The sequence below is a fragment of the Geotrypetes seraphini genome, chromosome 5, assembly GCF_902459505.1.
Source record: "Geotrypetes seraphini chromosome 5, aGeoSer1.1, whole genome shotgun sequence".
NCBI classification, from domain to species: domain Eukaryota; kingdom Metazoa; phylum Chordata; class Amphibia; order Gymnophiona; family Dermophiidae; genus Geotrypetes; species Geotrypetes seraphini.
This window is the reverse complement of record NC_047088.1, coordinates 158,216,900-158,237,678: the sequence shown is the minus strand read 5'-3', so window position 1 is coordinate 158,237,678 and position 20,779 is coordinate 158,216,900. Positions and strand designations below refer to the sequence as shown.

The following is a 20,779-nucleotide window of genomic DNA, read 5'->3' as shown; positions in this document are numbered from 1 at the left end:
CTTTTTCCTGGTTTTTCAGGGTTTGGGAAAGGGGGTCCTGGATTCTTTGGGATGGGTGGTTGGGTTGGTCGTAGTTTTATTGGCAGAAAAATTGAGGTTTGGGGAAAAATGTGGACCAGTGTGACTAAGAAAATGACGGGGGATTTGTTTTTGAGCGGCTTATGTGTGACACCGCCATGGGTGGCGGCAGGACTCTGACAGACCGCGAGCCCTGTTGGGGGTGGGGTATGGGGATTGTGGGGACATTTTTGTATATGGAGATAGTTCGGCACCGACTAGCTCCTGGGGTTGTGATTATTATGTTACACTGGTATGCTACACTGTTTTTTGATGGATGGTTATCACTTATGGATTTGTTGTACTTTGGGAGTTAATAAAGCTGCGGCCCAAATTTTGCCATTAATTTGTTTGGTGTTGTTATTATTATTAGGGTTGAGGGAATCATTAGCAGAGAGGTGCGAATGACAGAGTTAAAGGAGCCCTAAGTATAGGTCGGCTCCCATCCCACCCACATACTGCCCTAGCCACTCCTCTAGATATGCCCCTATCAGCTCTGGGCACACAGTGGCACTCAGTGGCAGAAAAAGTCCCACGGCATGTCCAGAAAGTTGGTTTCATTATTGGCACTTGAACGAACTTTCTTTTAGGTCATCCAAGTGCCAACTCGGCCTTGTTTTAAGATGTGTTTAAGTTTTGATTATGAGCACCCTAATGTTTCAGGTAAAAGTAGAATGTAAACATCTGTTTAAAGTAAATTAAAGTGTTGTATGATGTTGCTATCATTTGGGTTTTTGCCAGATACTTGTGTCCTGGATTGGCCACATGTGGAAACATGATACTGGGCTAGATGGTTCATTGGTCTGACCCAGTATGGCTGTTCTTATGTTCTTATGTCATCAACCATTCCTAGAGGCATCTTTGTGTTGGTTACTGTGTCATGTTGTAAGGATTGTATCTTAAGGGATTTCTTGTGTGGTTGCATTGGCAAGTCAGATAGCCTTATTTGCATAATCATTTATTATGAAAAGGTTTTTTTTTTAAATTAGTCATTTTTTTTAATACAATAAAATAGCAAATGCATTATTATATAGATAGACCTTATGAGGCTCATAATCGAAAGAGAAAAACGTCCAAAAACCGGCCTAAGTCAGCACTTGGACAAACATTTCCTAAATATGTCCAAGTGCCGATAATAAAAACGGGTTTTGGACGTATTTCTAAACAACCTAGGCCTTCATAGTGCCACTGAATGACCAAAGCTAAATGGGGCATTTCAGGAGGAGTGTGAGGGCGGGAGTTGGGCGGGACATGGGCCGGCTTAGACTTAGTCGTACAGCATGTATAACTGAAAGTTATGCAGCCCAGGATTGACAGAACTTGGACGTTGTGATTTAGACCATGTAAAGCATGTAAAGTCACCACATAAGCACTGCAAACACATAAAACAGACCCACACACACTGCCCCAGTGATCACCGATCCCCCAACCCCATAAAAATCATAATCACACCTTTAAAATTCAGCCTCCAGACCATCATCACCTGGCAGCCTGGCATAGGAATGCCTAGTCGTCCAGCACAGAGGCGGCTTAAGCTGTCTTGGGGGTGGTTTAGGGACTCATGGAGAGGAGAACCCATGCCCATAAGCCCCTGTAATCACTGCATTGAAACTTAAACAGGTGCACTTCCCTATACACCCCCAAAACCCTTTTGTACTGGCATATAAGTGGCTCCTGCAGCCATAGGGCTATTGGGTTGGTAGATAAGTGGGTCTAGGGAATTCTGGAGGTAGTTTGGGGTGCTCACCGTGACCTATGAGGAGAAGACATTGCACCCTTTTTGTGAAGTTCACAGCAGTGCCCTGTAAGGTACCCCACTATTTAGGTGCCATATCTGGGTATTCAGTCCATCACTTTGCAGACCCCTCTCAAGTCCAACAGGGCTTGTTCTAAATGTTTTTGACTTGGACGAAAAGTTGGACGAAAATGTGGTATAAAGATGGATGATTTAGCGACTTGGATGATCAGATCGGCAGGACATATAGTTAGACAATTTTCAAAACAAAAAAATTTTGGACGTATGTTTCGAAAATGTGTCCTAGGCTGTTTTTTTACTTTGGACGACTTGCGACTTAGACGAAAACGGACTTAAATGTTCCTTTCGATTATGCCCTCTACGTGTTTGTATTATACCTCCTGCTGTATGTTTAATCTATCTTATTTTCCTATGAAAAGTGGGATATTTAAATTAGAATATATATGCTATGCTTCATTTCAATGCAAGTTATAAACAACTGTGATAAGAAATAAAAATTGTATTGTTAACAAACTCAAACATTTTGTTTAGATGCACTTCTGAAAAGCTAAAGGCATTATAGCTTTGATCTTGTACCTCACAACAAGCGGGCATGTGTCTCTAATACATACCCTGGTTTGCATTATAGCTGCCTTGCAAAAGCCCTGAAACTAAAAAGTAAATCACTTAGAAAGTGTAAAAGTGTAGTTTTCTTCTTTCTTTTGCAGATAGCAACTTTGTGCTTGGGAATGCTCAGGTACTTAACCTGTTCCCCATCGTCTACTGCTCAGATGGATTCTGTGACCTTACTGGCTACGCCCGGGCTGAAGTGATGCAGAAAAGCTGTGCTTGTAAGTTCCTGTATGGGCTGGAAACCAGTGAGCAGCTGAAGATTCAGATCCAGAAAGCCCTGGATGAGAAGAGAGAGTTCAAAACAGAAATCATCCTGAACAAAAAGAGTGGTGAGTAAGCATTGATGGACTTTCTCATATTTGTCATAGAAATGACTGAAGGACCCCCCGAATCACCTGCTTCCTATGGCAGTATAGAGATGAGAACATGGTACATGGATGATGTTACATCTAATCAGGGAACAATGGATACATTTCTAAGGATTAGATTTATTCCACAAACACAAGGAGGAACACACGTCTCTGGAGGTCCAGGAAATAAAAGTTTATTCAAATGAATCAAATAAAAAAAATGTCAGGATTTATATCAGGTACAATATTATGTATTGCTGATGTTTAGTGCTTATGAAGTGAGACTTGGACCCTACATGATCTGTGTTTTGGCTACATTCAGCCTTCCTCAGACTTCTAAAAGTTTATCAAGGCTTCAGGTATTGCACAATTTGTGTCACCTCTCCTAGGACCTCTGAGGAAGGCTGAATGTCAGCGACACATAATATTGTACCTGATATAAATCTTGAGATTGTTTTTATTTGATTCATTTGAATAAACTTATATTTCCTGGACCTCCAGAGACTTGTGTTCCTCCTTGTGCTTTTGGACTTTCAATTTTGTTTATGGAACACCGGTCCTTTTCTTTGGTTTGTTGTTAGATTTATTCCACCACAGAAACATTTTGCTATAGCTACTGATACAAGGATTGGCTTTCAGGAAGGAATTTACAGCTATGGGACAGAAAAGGCATGCGCTGCCCATGGTTTTATGATTCTTTTGCTACATGGTAAATGCACAGCAGTTGCACAGTAATTTGAAAATAACTTTAAATCAACTGAGTGTTTATTTCATTTCAATTACTATTACTTGTACGTGCTATAAGTCCTTAGGGAGCCTGCCTGTTTGCAGTAGGCAGCATTATATCGTTTTGATTGTCACTCTTTTTAAGAAAGGTATAAAAAATGCTTGGGAAATCCAACACAGAAGAAATTACTCTGGAAAATAGGCATTTACCACATGAGTAAACATGGAGTGGGAAAAGATAAAACATGGTGTAATTATTTAGTCAGAAAATGGTCCCAGCCAACCCCCTACCCCTCCACCCTCCCGTCCCATCCCTGAGGTATCAAAGAACTACAAATCCCCAGGGTTGGGTGGGTTTGTGATGGCATGGGTTGTGCGTAGATGTGTGAGTTGTGGTGACTGGTTTATCTGTGAGTGTGTGTATGGTGATGCAGCGGTTGTATGATCGTCTAGGGGTAAACCAAAAATGGTGGTGGAGCACTTTGATTGTTCTTCCTGAAAATTTCACCTTCTGAAATCTGCTGATGACTACTGGATGTGTTTTGCTTTCTATCTTACTGTAGTGCTGTGTTTTCTAGTGGGTAGGTTCCTTTTGAGGGCCTTGTTGCTTTTGAAGCTTCTTTGTCGTATATGGTTGGATTTTTTTTGCATTTTTCAAGAGTTTGTATTTTGCTTGTATGCGACCCTTTCCACTTTCAATACAATAAGTTTTAAAAAAGAAAATGGTCCCAGTTTGCAAAATAGCTTCTCTTTATATAAGCACATGTAATTAATGCTCATCTGGTTGACCAAATGAGCAGGATTGATATTTATGAATTCAGTCAGCTTGTTGGGTCACATTTCTCTAACTAGTCTCTTGGCATTTCCCATTTAATCCCCCATTCAGGTAGCAATAAGGTTCAACTTTGCTTAGCTAGTCCTTAAAACGAAAACAACAGAGCCTAAGGCAAAGCTTTCTTGAAGTGTTCGCTATGCTCCTGTTGGGTGACAAGAAAAGGGAAAAGATCATTCAAAAATGAAAGAGCAGTCTATAAGTTTCTTCTTAGTTAATGGTTGGAATTGACAACTCTAACACACTATGGGATAAATACCACAAATTGAGCCAAAATTTAAGTGCCGGGATGATGCACACTAAACACAAATTCTACAACTGCAGTTCTATAGTGTAAGTTTGTAGTTTCATGCCTAACTTTAGGCATGCTAATCTCAAAAAGTTTTTTTGATGATACAATTCTATGCTCAGAGTCCACAAATCAGTTTAATTATTATTATACACTCCAAGCAAACCCTAAATATTTTTCGTTTAAATCGATACCGGCGGTTGTGGTAGGAGATGTTTTTGAATGTATATAAATAATGTGTTATGAAACTATTAGGTGTTTAGGGTTGATTTATTTTACAGTTTGCTGGATGAGGTATGAACACCGATATGATTCTGTTTTATAGGAAGGACCATTGAAACACAATGTGCGAAACATGTCGGGTCTAACCCTCCTGAACTGAGTTACTGACCAAACTAAAGAATAATGAAGTGGCCTAAATGGGTACTTGGACGATCAAAAAGCCTGATTGTCTAAGTACCCATAACCAAAGCTTAGGCCTTTCTCCTGCTTCTAAACGCATAGAGCGAAAAGAGACATTTTTAGCGGCGGGGAAAATGTGGGAGGGGGCGGGAGGTGGGTTGACCTAGACATAGCCATACAGCTGGTATAACCAAAGGTTTAGGCAGGTTGCCTAGTCGGCACTTATACGTTATGACTTAGACCAAGTCAAAACAGGTAAAAGTGCTGAAAAAGGGGCCGCTGAGCTGATCGTGGCTGCCATGATCAACTCAGCGGCCCCAGCAACCTGCCTACCCCGTACTACAACATTTGCAGCAGGAGAGATGACTCATCTCTCCTGCCGCAATTGTGATCACCCACCTCCCCGAATCGCGGCACTTCGGGGTGAGGATCATGGCAGGGCATCTCCCCTGCCGCAATCCTCACTCCTAAGTGTTGCGGTCCGGGGGGTGGGCGATCACCATCATGGCAGGAGAGATGATCCATCTCTCCTGCCGTGATCCACCCCCCCCCCCCCCCCAGCAATGATCAGGGCATGAGGGAGCCCAAGCCCTCTTGCCTGTACAACCCGCACCCTCCCCGACACGATCAGAGCAGGAGGGAGCCTAAGCCCTCCTACCCCAGTGACCCCCCCAACCTCCATCTCCACTAAAATATAGGCAGGAGTGATCCCAGGCCCTCCTGCCCCAACACAGCCTCCCATGTCTGGTTCCCCCGCACCCCTGATTGTCCCCCTGAACATTCCCCCACTTGCCAACCCGCGAGACCCCTCGCCGACCCCACCCCCACCCCCACACTCCACATACACCCTTACCTGAAGAACTTTGGACAGATGGACGGGTCCCAAGTCCGTCCGTCCAACAGGCCCGCCATCCTCAGAATGGTGGGACTTAGACCCTGATTGGCCCAGGTTCCTCAAGCTCTGCCCACAGGTGGGGCCTGAGGTGCCTGGGTCAACCGGAATAGACCAAGTTGCCTTAGGCTCCTCCTATGGGCGGGGCCTTAGGCACATGGGCTGGGTTAGGCGTTTGGGACTTAGGCTTTTTTGGGGGTTGATTATAGGTTGTTAGTGTAGACGTAGTGGTGGTCTGGGCATTTAAACAGCTGAACGTAGAGGCAGGCTATTATTTAAAAAAACCCTCCTTTTGGACGTGTTTTTTTTTTAGAATGGACATTTTCCCTGCTTCTACTTTCAGCATTTAGGTCCTAGGCCAAAAGAGGACTTAGACTTTTTTTAATTATTATTATGCCCCTCCACGTCTTTTTAAAAAAAACCTTTATCTATTATTGATTTATTTCTAACTTATCTATGAATTGCGGTAAATATGAAATTATAAAGCACTATACACTTTAATAGAACAATTAAGCTAAATGTTGCATGAAGCACAGAGCACTTTATAAATTAATTGAAGTGAAAAAATTTTAAGAAAAGAGCCGATGAGGATATTACCACATAAAGTTCCCGCTATGAAATATATTTGATGCTGTGGAGTGGTGGGGCTGAGGCTCATAATTTTCTTTAAATGAAAAATATTTGAGGGTTGCATGGAGTGTATAATAAAAATTAACTTTAGGCATGAGCACCTATGCCATGTCAAAGCCTGGTGTAAGTGCTTGTACCTAGCACATAGCTTCTAGTATTCAAATACAAGTGTGCATACCTCCATGACCTGCCCATGTCCCCTCCCATGGCCATGCCCCCTAGAAGACACACAACATAAAATAAGCGCACAGTTTCTAGAATAACAACTAAGGTCAGTTGCACATGCAACTACCAATTAGAGCCAATTAATACCCTTTTATGCCAATAATTAGCTGTTAACTCCAATTAACAATTATTAAATTTAAATTGCATGCACAACTGACCTTATTCTGAAAATTAAGTACCCAACTTTGCATGCTAAGCAAAACGTTGACCGTCTAAGTTTATAGAATTAGGGGATATATTTTGGCCTTCCTAAAAAAGAGGTTTAAAGGGAATTCATCAAGAGTCATTATAATAATAACAGTTTAATAATAATAATAATAATAATAATAATAACAGTTTATATACCACAGGACCGTGAAGTTCTATGTGGTTTACAATGATTAGAAAGATGCTACAAATTGAGTGTAAGTCACGTTAGGAATGTAAGTCACGTTAATTGACCCTTAAACAGGCCTGACGTCGCAGTTCTATAATAGAGCGGTGATATCTAAATTGCCATGCATTAAGGAGTAATGAGATACATAATATGCAAATGCATGTTTTGCATCTTATTACTATGCATATGTCCTAATGCAATTTGTAGTGATACACTGCAAGTCATGTTAGGAGCCAAAACCATGGTTAAATAACCCCAGCTTTTTGCTGAGTTAAGCCATGGCCCGATGCTCTTGGGCTGCAGCAGGGAGTTCTTCCTGGACCCAAACCCCCCTTGTATGCCCCATGGCCCACTGAACAGCCCCTAGTGGCTATCTGACAACTCATTGGTAGTCCAGGGACTTCTGGTGGGGTCCAAAGGGGGTCCGGTGGGACCATGAGGGGCATCTAGTAGGGTCCTAGGGTGTCAAGAGGTAGGTAGGGCAGGCTAGGATGCATTCTGTCTGAGAAGAGGGAGATGATTGGTTGGGAGATTGAGAGCGATTGGTTGGGGGATAGAGAGCGGTGGGTCTTGGGAGAGGCATAAAGGACCGGGACCTCCGAGGCTCAGGGCCTGTTCCTGATCCTTGGAGGCGGCCTCCCTCCCGCCCTTTCCTCCTAGGTCATGTGGTATTGGGGCATGGGATGTTGCAGCTACTGGGTACTTGGCTCATCCAGCGATAAGCGGTTGGCTGACAGTAAGCTGCGGAAGCTGATTCCATTGAGTCGGGTGACCTAGAAATGGGGCATGGAGGTCCATGCCACCCCCCCCCCCCAGGCCCTTGCTGACGTGACAGGGCCAGGGGGCTATATCTATGGTGGTTTCTCTTGGCACTTACGTTGTAGCTCGGGAGTTATTATTCAACTGTTAATGTTTGCACTAATTTTGGTTTCCAATAAACAGAGCTGCGGCTGGTTTTCCCAACTGAAAGTGTCCGTGTTTTGATTTATGTAGGCATGTTGCCAAGTGATATATATGCTACTAAGAAAAGGGAGGTGGGGGGGGTCGAGAGGTCAATGGTGCCTTTCCAGATCCCAATGCCTGTCCAGATCCCTGAACAAGTGATTTAACCAACCAGGAACCATTTCTGACTAGTTAAATTATTTTGAATATCAATCCCTTGGTTTTCATGTGCTATTGTGCTAAGCGTTAGTAGATAAAGTAAACTGGTTAGTGCTGTATATTGGCACCCCCTTAAATTAAACAAGTTTTCCAGTTAAAATTAACCATTGAGATGCCTGGGATATTTCACCTGTAGTATTACTTCCCAAATTAACCAGAGTATTGATCTCATTAATATAATGTTAAATTGCTTATGGATGGATGATGCCACTGATCCCTGGCAACACACACACAGTGAGGAATCTACCCTGTAATGTTTCACAGCAGAGTACATAAATGGTTTGCCATTGCCTTCTCCTGCATGGTTCTACTTTGTCACTGCTGCCCAACATAGGGTCCCTCAGCCTACAGCACCTGGCATTCCCAGTTGGTCTCTCATCCAGATACTAGACGGGCCTGATGCTGCTTAGCTTCAGATAGTACAAGCATGCCTACCCAGGGCAGCCAGGCTATAGGCTAAACTGTGTATTGTTGATGCACAAATTGCTACACATTCTATGCCATGCTGTTCTTAGACAGAGACTGCACAACCCATTTTATTGTATTTTAATTGCCTTGTTTGTTTGCATCATTCTTTGGTGTCTTCCATTTTTAGATAATAGCTAGCTATTAAAATGAATCCCTGTATTACAATCTGCTTTGGCATAATGTACATGAGGAAGCAGATGCAAAATGTAAGTCAGTAAATAACATACTCTTTGACTATTAGCAAAAAAACATCACAGAGGGAGCAGTATACAATTTAAAGTATAAGTAAACAAATAAATGTACCTAACGTCTGTGCATACATCATCTTTATTCAAACAATTATATCATTTTGTGTTCCCAGACAAGCTTTCCAATTTTTTTTTTTTTGTTTTTGCAGCTGGTTTCAATGCAGATTTGGGAAATGTTATGGATAATGATCATGCTAATAAGTTATGATAGAAAGTCATTCAAACGGCCAGTTATAATTAGAATAGTGTGCCCAATCTGTGATCCATGGATTTGGGGGATCCACAGGACATAGAAAAGAAGTATTTTCATGCAGGTATAATCCATATGAGTAGAATATAGAGGAATGTAGAGGAAGAATCAGCAACTGTTGTGGATATCATAGGAATAGCGTCAGTAATTTCAGAGGACAGAAGAAAGTGAACCTGTGGGGTAGAATCACACAGGTGGTGGTGCAGGAGGAAGAGAAAAATGGTGAGGACTGGTTTGGGTCAAAGACAGACTGGTAGAGACAGGAAAGGGGAAAGGAGTTACAGAGGGCCAGTAGGAACAGGCTTGGCATCAAGGAGAGGGGGTCTGCAATAAATGGTGGGATTGAACAGGGGTTTCCACAATTTTGGGAGGGCCACACAACCCAAAAGGTTGGGAGTCTCTGAACCAGAAAATTCCATTAAATAAGCCATTAAATAGTGTATATTAATGGGGGCTCTAGCACTGCCCCAACTGTTCAAAAATAGAGAAAGCCATAGCAGCAGCTGGGGCTGAGAGGGGGTTACCCATGCCTGATTTCCCTGATACTACAATCCTTCTCAGCAAACCCCCCTCCTGATATCAGCTCACTAAGAGCAGAACCCCCAAGCCTGAGCTCGTCCAACATCAAACACCAACCCCCAAGCAGATCCCACCCTGACCCTCATTACGCCTGTCTGGTGCCACTACATAATTACCAGGAATGTCCTATCAGGGTCTGATGTTAGGGGTGGGATCTACTTGGGTTGGAGTTTCTGATAAAGGGATTCTGCCATTGGAAGTGCTGATGCCTATAGCAAAGATCTAGCCTGGAATATTAGTTGATTGATATCGATTTTTCTTCTTAGCTAAACTAAAGTAATCTCAACATATACAGAGTACCATATTGAAAACTTTGGCCATAGAATTTTGATTTCATTCAGTGGGAACAGTGATTTTAGAAAACTGCATGTGGGGAAAATTTTGCTGTTCCTTATGGAAAGAGTTCCAGTCGTTGGCAGTGCTCCCTAAAACACTAACCTGCTTCTATATTAACCTCTCTTCCCCAATCATGACCTCTCCCCCAACTGCAGATCCCCCTCATGGTTTTTCCACTAATGACTTAATGCCTCCATTGCTCTCCTGACAGCCCCTCTCATGCCTCCCCCCTACCATAATCCCCTCAATGATGCATAGTAGCAAAAACTGGGCCCCAACCCAATTCCATCCCTGGCTTTAATGGGGATCCCTAGGGTCTAGATGCCTAAGTCTAGACGCCTCATTGTTAAGCTCAAAATGGCTTCCAAGACTACAAGCAGTAATATTACCTCTAGGGGTCAGACTTCCACATATGGGTATTTTGCCATTCCATCCCATTTAACACGTTTGCTGCCCTTTTCTGTATTTTTTCTTGGTCTGTCATATCCTTTTTGAGATATAGTGAGCAGAATGAGATACAGTACTCAAGATGTAGTCATGTCATGGCATCATTGTATTCCAAGTTTTGTTTTTTTATTCCATTCTGAATGTCTAATGACTCTCACCACATAGTGATCTAAATCATTCAATATATTCTTACAGAAATTCCAAGATCCTTTCCTTTCTGGTAACTGCTAGGATGGAACCTAACACTCGGGTCCTTTTACAAAGATGTGCTGCCAAGAACTGCATGCTAAATGCCGAGCTGCCCCTTTTATTCCCATGGCAGTGCATCTATGTAAAAATCCGCCACTGTGTGAACAAAGGGTTATTTCCCTCTTCTGTTTCACCTTCCTCTGCCTTTTAGATACAGTACTTAACTTAGTTCTCCAGTCTCATACGATAATTTGTAGTTTCTAATAATCAATTCATGATGTAACAAATTTGAATTGTTTTGTGCTATCTGAAAATGTGATTATCTTGCTCATAGCTCCATTTTCCAGATCATTAATGGATATGCAAAACATCTGCCCAATATAGCTCACTTGGGTATTCCACTACTCATTTCTTTCTGTTGAGCAAACTGATAATTTTACCTTACTTTGTTTTCTTTTCACTTTGAAAAAAACAAAAAAGAAGAAAGTTCATAAAAGCTTTCTTCAGTCCTACCTGACCCACCTTGTTCATGTTACCTTCCCTTACAGGTTTTTCTTTCTGATGAAAAACTCCAACAAACTTGAAATTATATCATCCTAAAGAGAGGCTGACTGAATTTCGGTTTCAGTTCTAAAACTGGCCCGAAATCTGGGTTCAGTCATGCTTTGATTCCAACCAAAAATGCAAGTGACCACTCTCTACCTGCCGCACCCCCACCAGAATGAGTCCTCCTAGACTGGCCACCACCCCTCCCCTTGGGAGAGAGTGGTTCCCACTGGGCTTGTCATCATCCCTGCCACGCCCCCAACCCTTTCACATTCCTACCACCTGAAAACCATCCCTGCAACCTACCTTTAAATGCCCTGGTGGTCTAGTGGCCTCTTCCAGGAAAGAGCAAAGCCCAGTTGCTCTTGCCCATGCCAGTTACTCAGCCAAAATGGCTTTCAGGTTTTCCTGCAACAGCCTTTTAAGACTGCCATGGGAGATCCCAGAAGCTATTTTGCAATTGGAACGAGCATGGGCAAGAGCAATCCTCAGTCACTTCTGCCCATGTCCGTTCCAATCATAAAGGGCCTGATTCTATAAATGGCGCCTATACTACTACTACTTATCACTTATATAGTGCTGTACATTTTGTCAATCAACCGCTAGGCACTGCTTATAAAATTATGCTTAGCGGCGCCTAGGCATGTTTAGGTGTTGCTGAGTGGCCCTGTGGTAGGCACTGGTATATTAGGCTGTTTTCCTAGCATAATTTACTGGTGCCTAACACAGACGCCCCGTAACCACACTTACTTTTCAGGTAGGCATTGCTAGGTGCCAAACAGTATACCACATGCAACACTAATTATTTATTTTATTTTTTTAAATCGGTTTTTAAAGGTGTGGTCAGTTACCATGCCAATTAAAAAAAAATTGTATGCAAATTTTAGTTAAATGTCTGATTAGGGCGCCTAATCTAGACACTGTTTATAGAATTGGACCTAAAATGTCTGCTGGGACCTCCTGCAGCAGTCACATAAGGCTGCTGCAGGGAAGTCCAGTCAGACATTTTGACTGAGGAACTGGCAAGGGCAAGAGCAACTGGGAATTGTTCTTGCCTGGAAGAGGCCACTAAACCACTAAAATATTTAAAGGTAGGCTGAGGAACAATCTTTTGAATAGTTGGATTATGGCAGCTGTGACCTTTTGCTTCAATGTCCCTGGGCTTAGGAATTGAGTACAGATTTTTTTACTCACAGTGCTACCACTAAACCAGTGAGTCTGTCTATGATTATGAGAGCAGTTAGCATTTTTTAAAATTGTACTTTATTGTTACTGTGTGTGCTAATTACATAAGAACATAAGCAATGCCTCTGCTGGGTCAGACCTGAGGTCCATCTTGCCCAGCAGTCTGCTCACGCGGCGGCCCAACAGGTCCAGGACCTGAGCAGTAATCCTCTATTTATACCCTTCTATTCCCTTTTCCAGCAGAAAAATGTCCAATCCTCTCTTAAATCCCAGTACTGTATTCTGCCCTATAACGTCCTCTGGAAGCGCATTCCAAGTGTCCACCACACGTTGGGTAAAGAAGAACTTCCTGGCATTTGTATTGAATCTGTCCCCTTTCAACTTTTCCGAATGCCCTCTTGTTCTTTTATTTTTTGAAAGTTTGAAGAATCTGTCCCTCTCTACTCTCTCTATGCCCCTCATGATCTTATAAGTCTCCATCATATCCCCTCTAAGTCTCCTCTTCTCCAGAGAAAAGAGACCCAGTTTCTCCAATCTCTCAGCGTATGAAAGGTTTTCCATACCTTTTATCAGACATGTCGCTCTCCTCTGAACCCTTTCGAGTAACGCCATATCCTTCTTAAGGTACGGCGACCAAAATTGGACGCAGTACTCCAGATGCGGACGCACCATCGCCCGATACAACGGCAGGATAACTTATTTTGTTCTGATCGCAATACCCTTCTTGATTATACCAAGTATTCTATTCGCTCTCTTAGCGGCTACTGCGCACTGTGCCATCGGCTTCATTGTCATGTCCACCATTACCCCCAAGTCCCTTTCCTGTGTACTCTCATTCAATAATATCCCTCCCATCGTATAGTTGTACCTCAAGTTTCTGCTTCCCATATGTAATACTTTACATTTCTCAACGTTGAACTTCATCTGCCACCTCGTCGCCCATTCCCCTAGCTTGTTCAAGTCTCTTTGCAATTCCTCACAGTCCTCTTTAGTCCGAGCTCCCCTAAATAGTTTGGTGTCATCTGCAAATTTTATTATATCACACTTTGTCCCTGTTTCTAGATCATTTATGTATATATTAAATAACAGCGGCCCGAGCACCGAGCCCTGCGGAACACCACTCGTGACCCTCCTCCAGTCAGAGTAGTGGCCCTTCAACCCTACCCTTTGTTTCCTACCTGCCAACCAGTTTCTGATCCATCTATGTACGTCTCCGTCCATTCCATAGTTCTTCAGTTTCCGGAGTAATCGTTCATGAGGCACCTTGTCAAAGGCTTTTTGGAAATCAAGGTATATGATGTCTATGGGGTCACCTCTGTCCATCTGTTTGTTAATTCCTTCGAAGAAGTGTAGTAAGTTGGTTAGGCACGATCTCCCCCTGCAGAAACCATGTTGGCTGGTTATCAGAAGTTTGTTTCTTTCCAAGTGATCATCGATGTTTTCTTTTATCAGTGCTTCCGCCATTTTTCCCGGAACCGAGGTCAGACTCACCGGTCTGTAGTTTCCCGGGTCACCTCTTGATCCCTTTTTAAAGATGGGCGTGATGTTGGCCGTCTTCCAATCCTCCAGGATCTCGCCTGTTTTCAGGGATAGGTTGCATATTTGCTGCAGTAGTTCTGCTATCTCCTCCTTTAGTTCCTTCAGAACCCTTGGATGGATTCCGTCCAGATCTGGAGATTTGTCAATTTTTAGTTTATCTATCTGCCTGCGCACATCTTCAAAGCTCACTTCCATGAATGTTAATTTTTCTGCTTGATTTCCATTGAAGAATTGCTCAGGTTCCGGTATGTTGGTTGTGTCTTCGTTCGTAAATACAGACGAAAAGAACATGTTCAGTCTTTCCGTAACTTCTTTCTCCTCCTTCACTACTCCCTTCCTGACTCCATCATTCAGCGGTCCCACCTCCTCCCTAGCTGGCTGTTTCCCTTTAACATATCTAAAGAACGGTTTGAAATTTCGAGCCTCCCTGGCTAACTTCTCTTCATACTCTCTTTTGGCTTTTCGAACCACACGGTGACATTCTTTTTGATACTTCCTTTGCTCTATCCATTTCCCTTCAGTTTTGTCCTTTTTCCATCTCCTGTTTCTTCACAGATTTTTTTTATTATCTTCTAGCTAGACAAAAATTGATTTTATAATACATTAGTGTGAAAAAATAATTTTGATTCAGAATAAGAAAAAAAAATCCAGAGGAGAAATGTAAGGTCTTGCACATAGGGAAGGGGAACTCCATGTACAGCTATACGATGGGAGGGAGGGTACTGGGGGAAGGCAACCAAGAAAAAGATCTGGGGGTATTGGTGGATAACAGAATGAAGCCAGCAGCGCAATGTGCAGCGGCCTCAAAGAAAGCGAGCAGAATGTTGGGCATTATCAAAAAAGGTATCACTACCAGAACGAAGGAAGTTATCCTGCCACTGTATCGAGCAATGGTGCGCCCACATCTGGAATACTGCGTCCAATACTGGTCGCCATACCTCAAGAAGGACATGGCAATACTCGAGAGGGTCCAGAGGAGAGCAACGAGGATGATAAAGGGCATGGAGAACCTTTCATATGCCGAACGGTTGGACAAGCTGGGGCTCTTTACCCTGGAAAAGCGGAGACTGAGAGGGGACATGATAGAGACTTATAAAATCATGAAAGGTGGAGCGGGACAGATTCTTTAGACTAGCGGGGCAACAAAAACAAGAGGTCATTCAGAAAAACTGAGAGGAGACAGATTCATAACGAATGCAAGGAAGTTCTTCTTCACTCAACGGGTGGTAGACACCTGGAACGCGCTTCCCGGAGAGGTGATAAGACAGAGTACAATTCTGGGGTTCAAAAAAGGACTGGATGACTTACTGGAAGCGAAGGGGATAACAGGGTACAGATAGAGGTTTACCTTACAGGACATTAAGCGAACAGGATATGGACGTTTTAGGTTAGGTAGGGAACACTTACAGGTCATGGACCTGGGGGGCCGCCATGGAAGCGGACTGCCGGGCACGATGGACCCCTAGTCTGACCCGGCAGAGGCAATTCTTATGTTATTATATGAACAGAAAGACCAAAACAAGATATTATGTCTGATATATTTTCAGTTTAAAAGTGAATATACCAAGCTGCTATGGTTAGGATGGCATGTGTTATCTCCAAAACTACAGTGGCTGTGCCAGATTGTTATAACTGGGATACATACCAGGTTATTTTCATGAGCTGACACGAACAGGGATGGCTAATGGGCGGGATGCTGTGGTAGACTGCAATTGTTATAATGATACCGAGTTATTTTTAGAATTATAAGTAACTATAGCAGGTTACAATGGTTCAGAGAGACACCAGAGCATTCACCAGTTTCTTGTTTATTCCTGCAGTTTCATATGATTTCTATACAGTAGTTACTGGATTGTTTTCAAATATAAAATGAATGGGCCTGTTGTATGCTTCCATAGAAACATGATGGTAGATAAAGGCCAAATGGCCCATCTAGTCTGCCCATCAGCAGTAACCATTATCTCTTTCTCTCTCTGAGAGATCCCACTTGCCTATCCCACACCTTCTTGAATTCCGAAACAGCCTCTGTCTCCACCAGTTTTTCCAGGAGACTGTTCCACACATCTACCACCCTTTCTGTAAAAAAGTATTTCCTTAGATTACTCTTGAGCCTATCACCTCTTAACTTCAACCTATGCCCTCTCATTCCAGAGCTTCCTTTCAAATGAAAGAGACTCGACTCATGCACATTTATGCCACATAGGTATTTAAATGCCTCTATCATATCTCCCCTCTCCCGCCTTTCCTCTAAAGTATACATATTGAGATCTTTAAGTCTGACTCTATACACCTTATGATGAAGATCACGCACCATTTTAGTAGCTTTTCTCTAAACTGACTCCATCCTTTTTATATCTTTTTGTTAAAACTAGAGCTTTAGGGATGGAAGTAGAAAAAAAAAGACTACCAGAGTGAAAGTATTGTATTTTTAATCTGTTGCGTGCTTCAATAATTCCGTGAAATTAAAGGGCCTATAAAAGGCTCCTTCATATTTCATGCATACTTGACGGAAGAAGTAAAGTAGCAATATTTAATAACAGGAAACTAATAATAGCCCAAATATTTTCCAGATAATGGTTGCTGAAAATCCTTATAGACCATGTTAGTACTCTCTGAATAGTGCCAAGGAGCTGTGTGGGTATTACATGGGTAGAGCATTAAATTCGCCAAGGACAAGCAGATATAATATTCTCACATGTGGTTGATGTCATCCACGCAACCCGATACAGACACATACCAAGTGCAATGTCATTTTAAATTTTAAGGCAGTGCCCATACCATGTGAATGTCAATGCCTTCCCGCCTGATGTCAGCTTGCAAGATCTGCAGTTCTTCTTCGGAGCTGAGAAACTATCATCTTCAGTGTTCTCTTCAGCGCATCAAACATTTTTCAAATTTTGGTGCCTCTCCGTCATTATTTCCCTTAGCTTTTTGTCATCATTCTTTATTTTTATCGAGTTCCTCCATTCCTACCAAGTTTGGTTTATTTGTCACAACTTTTCATTTTTGGCTTTTGAGCCACTTTGAGTCTTTTTTCTTCTTGGGAACATTGATAGTTTTCAGGTTGCTTTCTATTTAAGCTCGCCAGGCCATTGAGCCCTTTGACTTTGCATTGGCTGTTTCCCCCTCCATATCCAAATCGGTACCTAATAGCTTTAAGAAATTATCTTGATGCAATAGGAACATCGCAGGCTCTAATCTGCATAATTGGTGTGTCCGGTGCCTAGGACCTGAACATAAGACTTTGACTGTGTCCTCTGGTCACTGAAAGCCCACAAAGTTCAATTCAAAAAACTTTATAGTATGGCGTCAGCATCAACATCAAACATGGCTGGGGATTCGGAATCAGATGTTCAACTTCTCAAGACCCCAGCATTGATATTTCTATCAGCTGCATCAACACTGCATTGGGAGCAAAGGGGTCAACTCAGCACCAAGACTCTACTTCTTCATTATCAATGCCCTAAGTGTTGGGGGACCTGGCATACAAAAAGGCTAAGAAGTATAAACATTCTTCATCCTTTTAGGCATACCACTGCATCCTCCCAAGCATCGACATGTAGATGATCATTCTCCATCCATCCAGCTGATGTTTCTGCACAGGCGTACCTTGACATTGAGGTCTCCCCATGCCTCACTAACTGGTACAAAATTAAATTAAAAAAATAAATAAAGTTTTAATTAGTCATCTGACTACTCACAGAAATCAAACTCTGGTGATACCAAAAGTGGTGTGCTAAGACATATCTCACAAAATATAATGTGAATATGGCCACATTAAGAAGCCCTCCGATATATACTTATCACCAATACAGTGACAATTGTATATGGAAGCCACTAAGAAGGTAACGAACTTGGTTTATGTTTCATAGTGCAACCTCTTTAACCCACCACAATTCAGGGCTCCTTTCACGAAGCTGCGTTAGGGCATTAACGCGCAAAATAGCGCGCGCTACATTGCTGCGCACGCTAGATGCTAACACCAGCATTGAGCTGGCATTAGTTCTAGCCGCGTAGCGTGCGGTGTAGCGCACGGTAATATCCTGTGCGCTAAAACACTTTGTAAAAGGAGCCCATAGTGATAGAAATATCAAAATATGTGTTAATTGATGCTTATCTACTTCTCATCCACAATCTAATTTAAACCCCCCTCCGTCCCTTTTTTCAAGCTGCACTTGAGGTTTTTAGCACAGGCCAGGGTGGTAAATGCTCCAACGCTCATAGAATTCCTATGAGTGTTGGAGCACTTACCTCACTGACCCGTGCTAAAAACCTCTAGTGCAGCTTGATAAAGGGTGGGGGCAAATTAGAACTTATGCTTCTATAAACGCTGAATAATAGAGAACAGCAAATGAATAAAAGCTGATACTTAACTGGGCAATTTTCAGTTCTTTCAAAGTGCCTTTAAGCTACCCTGACAAAACCTGACACAGTGGATTTCATCAATCCAGCTGCCTCAGAGACTCGGGTGAGCCACGCTCATGTGGTTGTGCAGGAGAAAGTTTCCCAAACGTGCTACTCTGGCATTTCACAGTCAAGAAATGGTGGCTTGCCGGATCCTGGCAAAAAGCTTCCTAAAAATGACATCATCAAACTTTATTGAACTAGCAAAAATACAGTAGACAATTCAAAGATATTAAACAAATAGCAAGCTGAGGCAGCCAGTGTGACAAAACCCACAGTGTTGAGCATTGATTGGGATAATTGGGATAATTGACAATGCATTTTGTCCTAAAGGCATTGCCAATTATCAGTGCTGTTAATAATTAAGTTGTGCGAGCAACTTTGGTTACACTGTACCCTGAACCTGGCCCTTACCGTTTACAGTCCAAAATTTCAGAATTCAAAGCACAGTGTTCTTATTTGTTGGTTGAACTAGTAAAAGAGAAATGAATAATCTGCATAAAAGATTACCTAAAAATCTTGCATAATGCTGAAACACGACAATGTTGGGTTTCATTTATACAAAGAAAATGAAGCAAAAAGAAGAATTAAGGGCTCATTTTACAAAGCTGCGCCAGGGCCTTAACGCGTGCACTCAATTGCCACACACGCTAGCCGCTACCGCCTCCAGGCGGTAGATTTTCAGCTAATCCAGTGCGTGCACTAAAACCGCTAGCGCACCTTCGTAAAAGGAGCCCTAAGATGCAGGTTTTTTTTGTTTTCAGATAAGCTTTATATCTCTTTGAAAGTATAAACAGTGATATTTTATACAAAAAGAACAAATGTAGTTGCTAAATAGAACAAATTGATTACTGAAAATCAAAACAAAAATTAAAATCTATAACACTGTACCATAACAAAGACCCTTTGTTATGTAATACCTATTTTATTCTTTAAATAATTTGTCCAAAAGCTTCTCATTCTTAAGGCTGGGAACGCAATACGTTTTAAAGAATCTTATTGATTTTGAGGTTTTATCAAGATTGGAGAGGAAATAAGTCTAATAATATTTTTAAAAGATTTCTTGCATGTAAACTCTGTTTTTCACTCATAGAAGGCCTCATAAACCCTTCCCCCCTTTTACAAAACTGCGGAAGCGGTTTTTAGTGCAGGATGGCGCACTAAATGCTCTGCGCTGTTTCTGACACTCATAGGAACTCTACGAGTGTCGGGAGCATCACAGAGCATTCAGCGCGCTGGCCTGCTTTAAAAACCGCTTTCGCAGCTTTGTAAAAGGGGGTAAAATTATCCTATGGTTGATGTTTCCACGTACAGTGACAAGAAGACATGCATTTTCACACAACCCATGTGTATGGGGTAGTATTTGAGTAGTTCAAAGAATAAGTACTTATCTATCTACAGTACTTCACCTGAGGACCTGTAAATTTATTTATTTATGTATTTTAAAACCTTTATATTCCGCAAATCGCAAACATCTCTGCGGATTATAAAAAACATACAAATAAAATAATACAAACAATCAAAAAACAACAATCAAACACTAAAATCACAGATTAAATTATACTATATATCATAAGTGCATTTTTTACTATACACAGTTCGCTTCATAAATCAACAAAAGCTTCCTGAAAGAAAAATGCGTAGGGCTCATGACACTGAAAACCCTAGAACGGATTGTAACTCTGGTGATAGTACGCAAAGGTGGGACTTGCAAAAGATGTTGAGATTGTGATCGCAGCAAATGAAATGAACATATGGTTGAATCAAAGAGCTCATAATTTTGGCAACATGTCCTGAAGGGCTTTAAACACCAAAATTAAGATTTTAAACTTAACGCCATAACACTGTACAAAGGTGCATTTTAGCCATGATTGTCCAGATTCTGTGAGGCTATTTTATATAGACACATTCGTAGATGCTTATGGACTATACAAACAGAAGTTTATTACCGGACAGCTAGAATAGAATCCAAACAAGTGCCTATTTTGAGGCTCCTTATAAAAACCTATATTTGTCTTTCAAAAACTGTCTAAAATATGCACCTTGTTGGACTTCCAGCCTAGGTGATCTGCTGTAAAATTATACTTCTATTGTCTATTTTCACAGAGAAGTATCTGAGCAGATAGCAGTAGTTATGGCCAGAAAACAGAAAAAGTGTGAGGTGGAAGTTACGCAGTGACAACATTAAAAGAACTTGTGTACAGGCTGCCCCCAAATTACAGATGCCCAACTTAAGTATGACTCATATTTAAGAACGCGTTTACGGCTTCATTTGATTTC

The 20,779-nt window shown here is 42.0% G+C and overlaps 1 protein-coding gene across 1 annotated transcript in view; it reads left to right on the top strand.

Annotated features, from left to right (window-relative positions):
- Positions 1-2,164: 2,164 nt before the first annotated feature.
- Positions 2,165-20,779, top strand: part of LOC117360399 (potassium voltage-gated channel subfamily H member 8-like) — a 559,270-nt gene continuing 540,655 nt past the window's right edge. Inside the window, exons 1-2 of the mRNA XM_033944108.1 lie at positions 2,165-2,198; positions 2,521-2,754. Coding sequence (XP_033799999.1) covers positions 2,165-2,198; positions 2,521-2,754 — 268 coding nt within the window. The remainder of the gene's footprint in view (positions 2,199-2,520; positions 2,755-20,779) is intronic.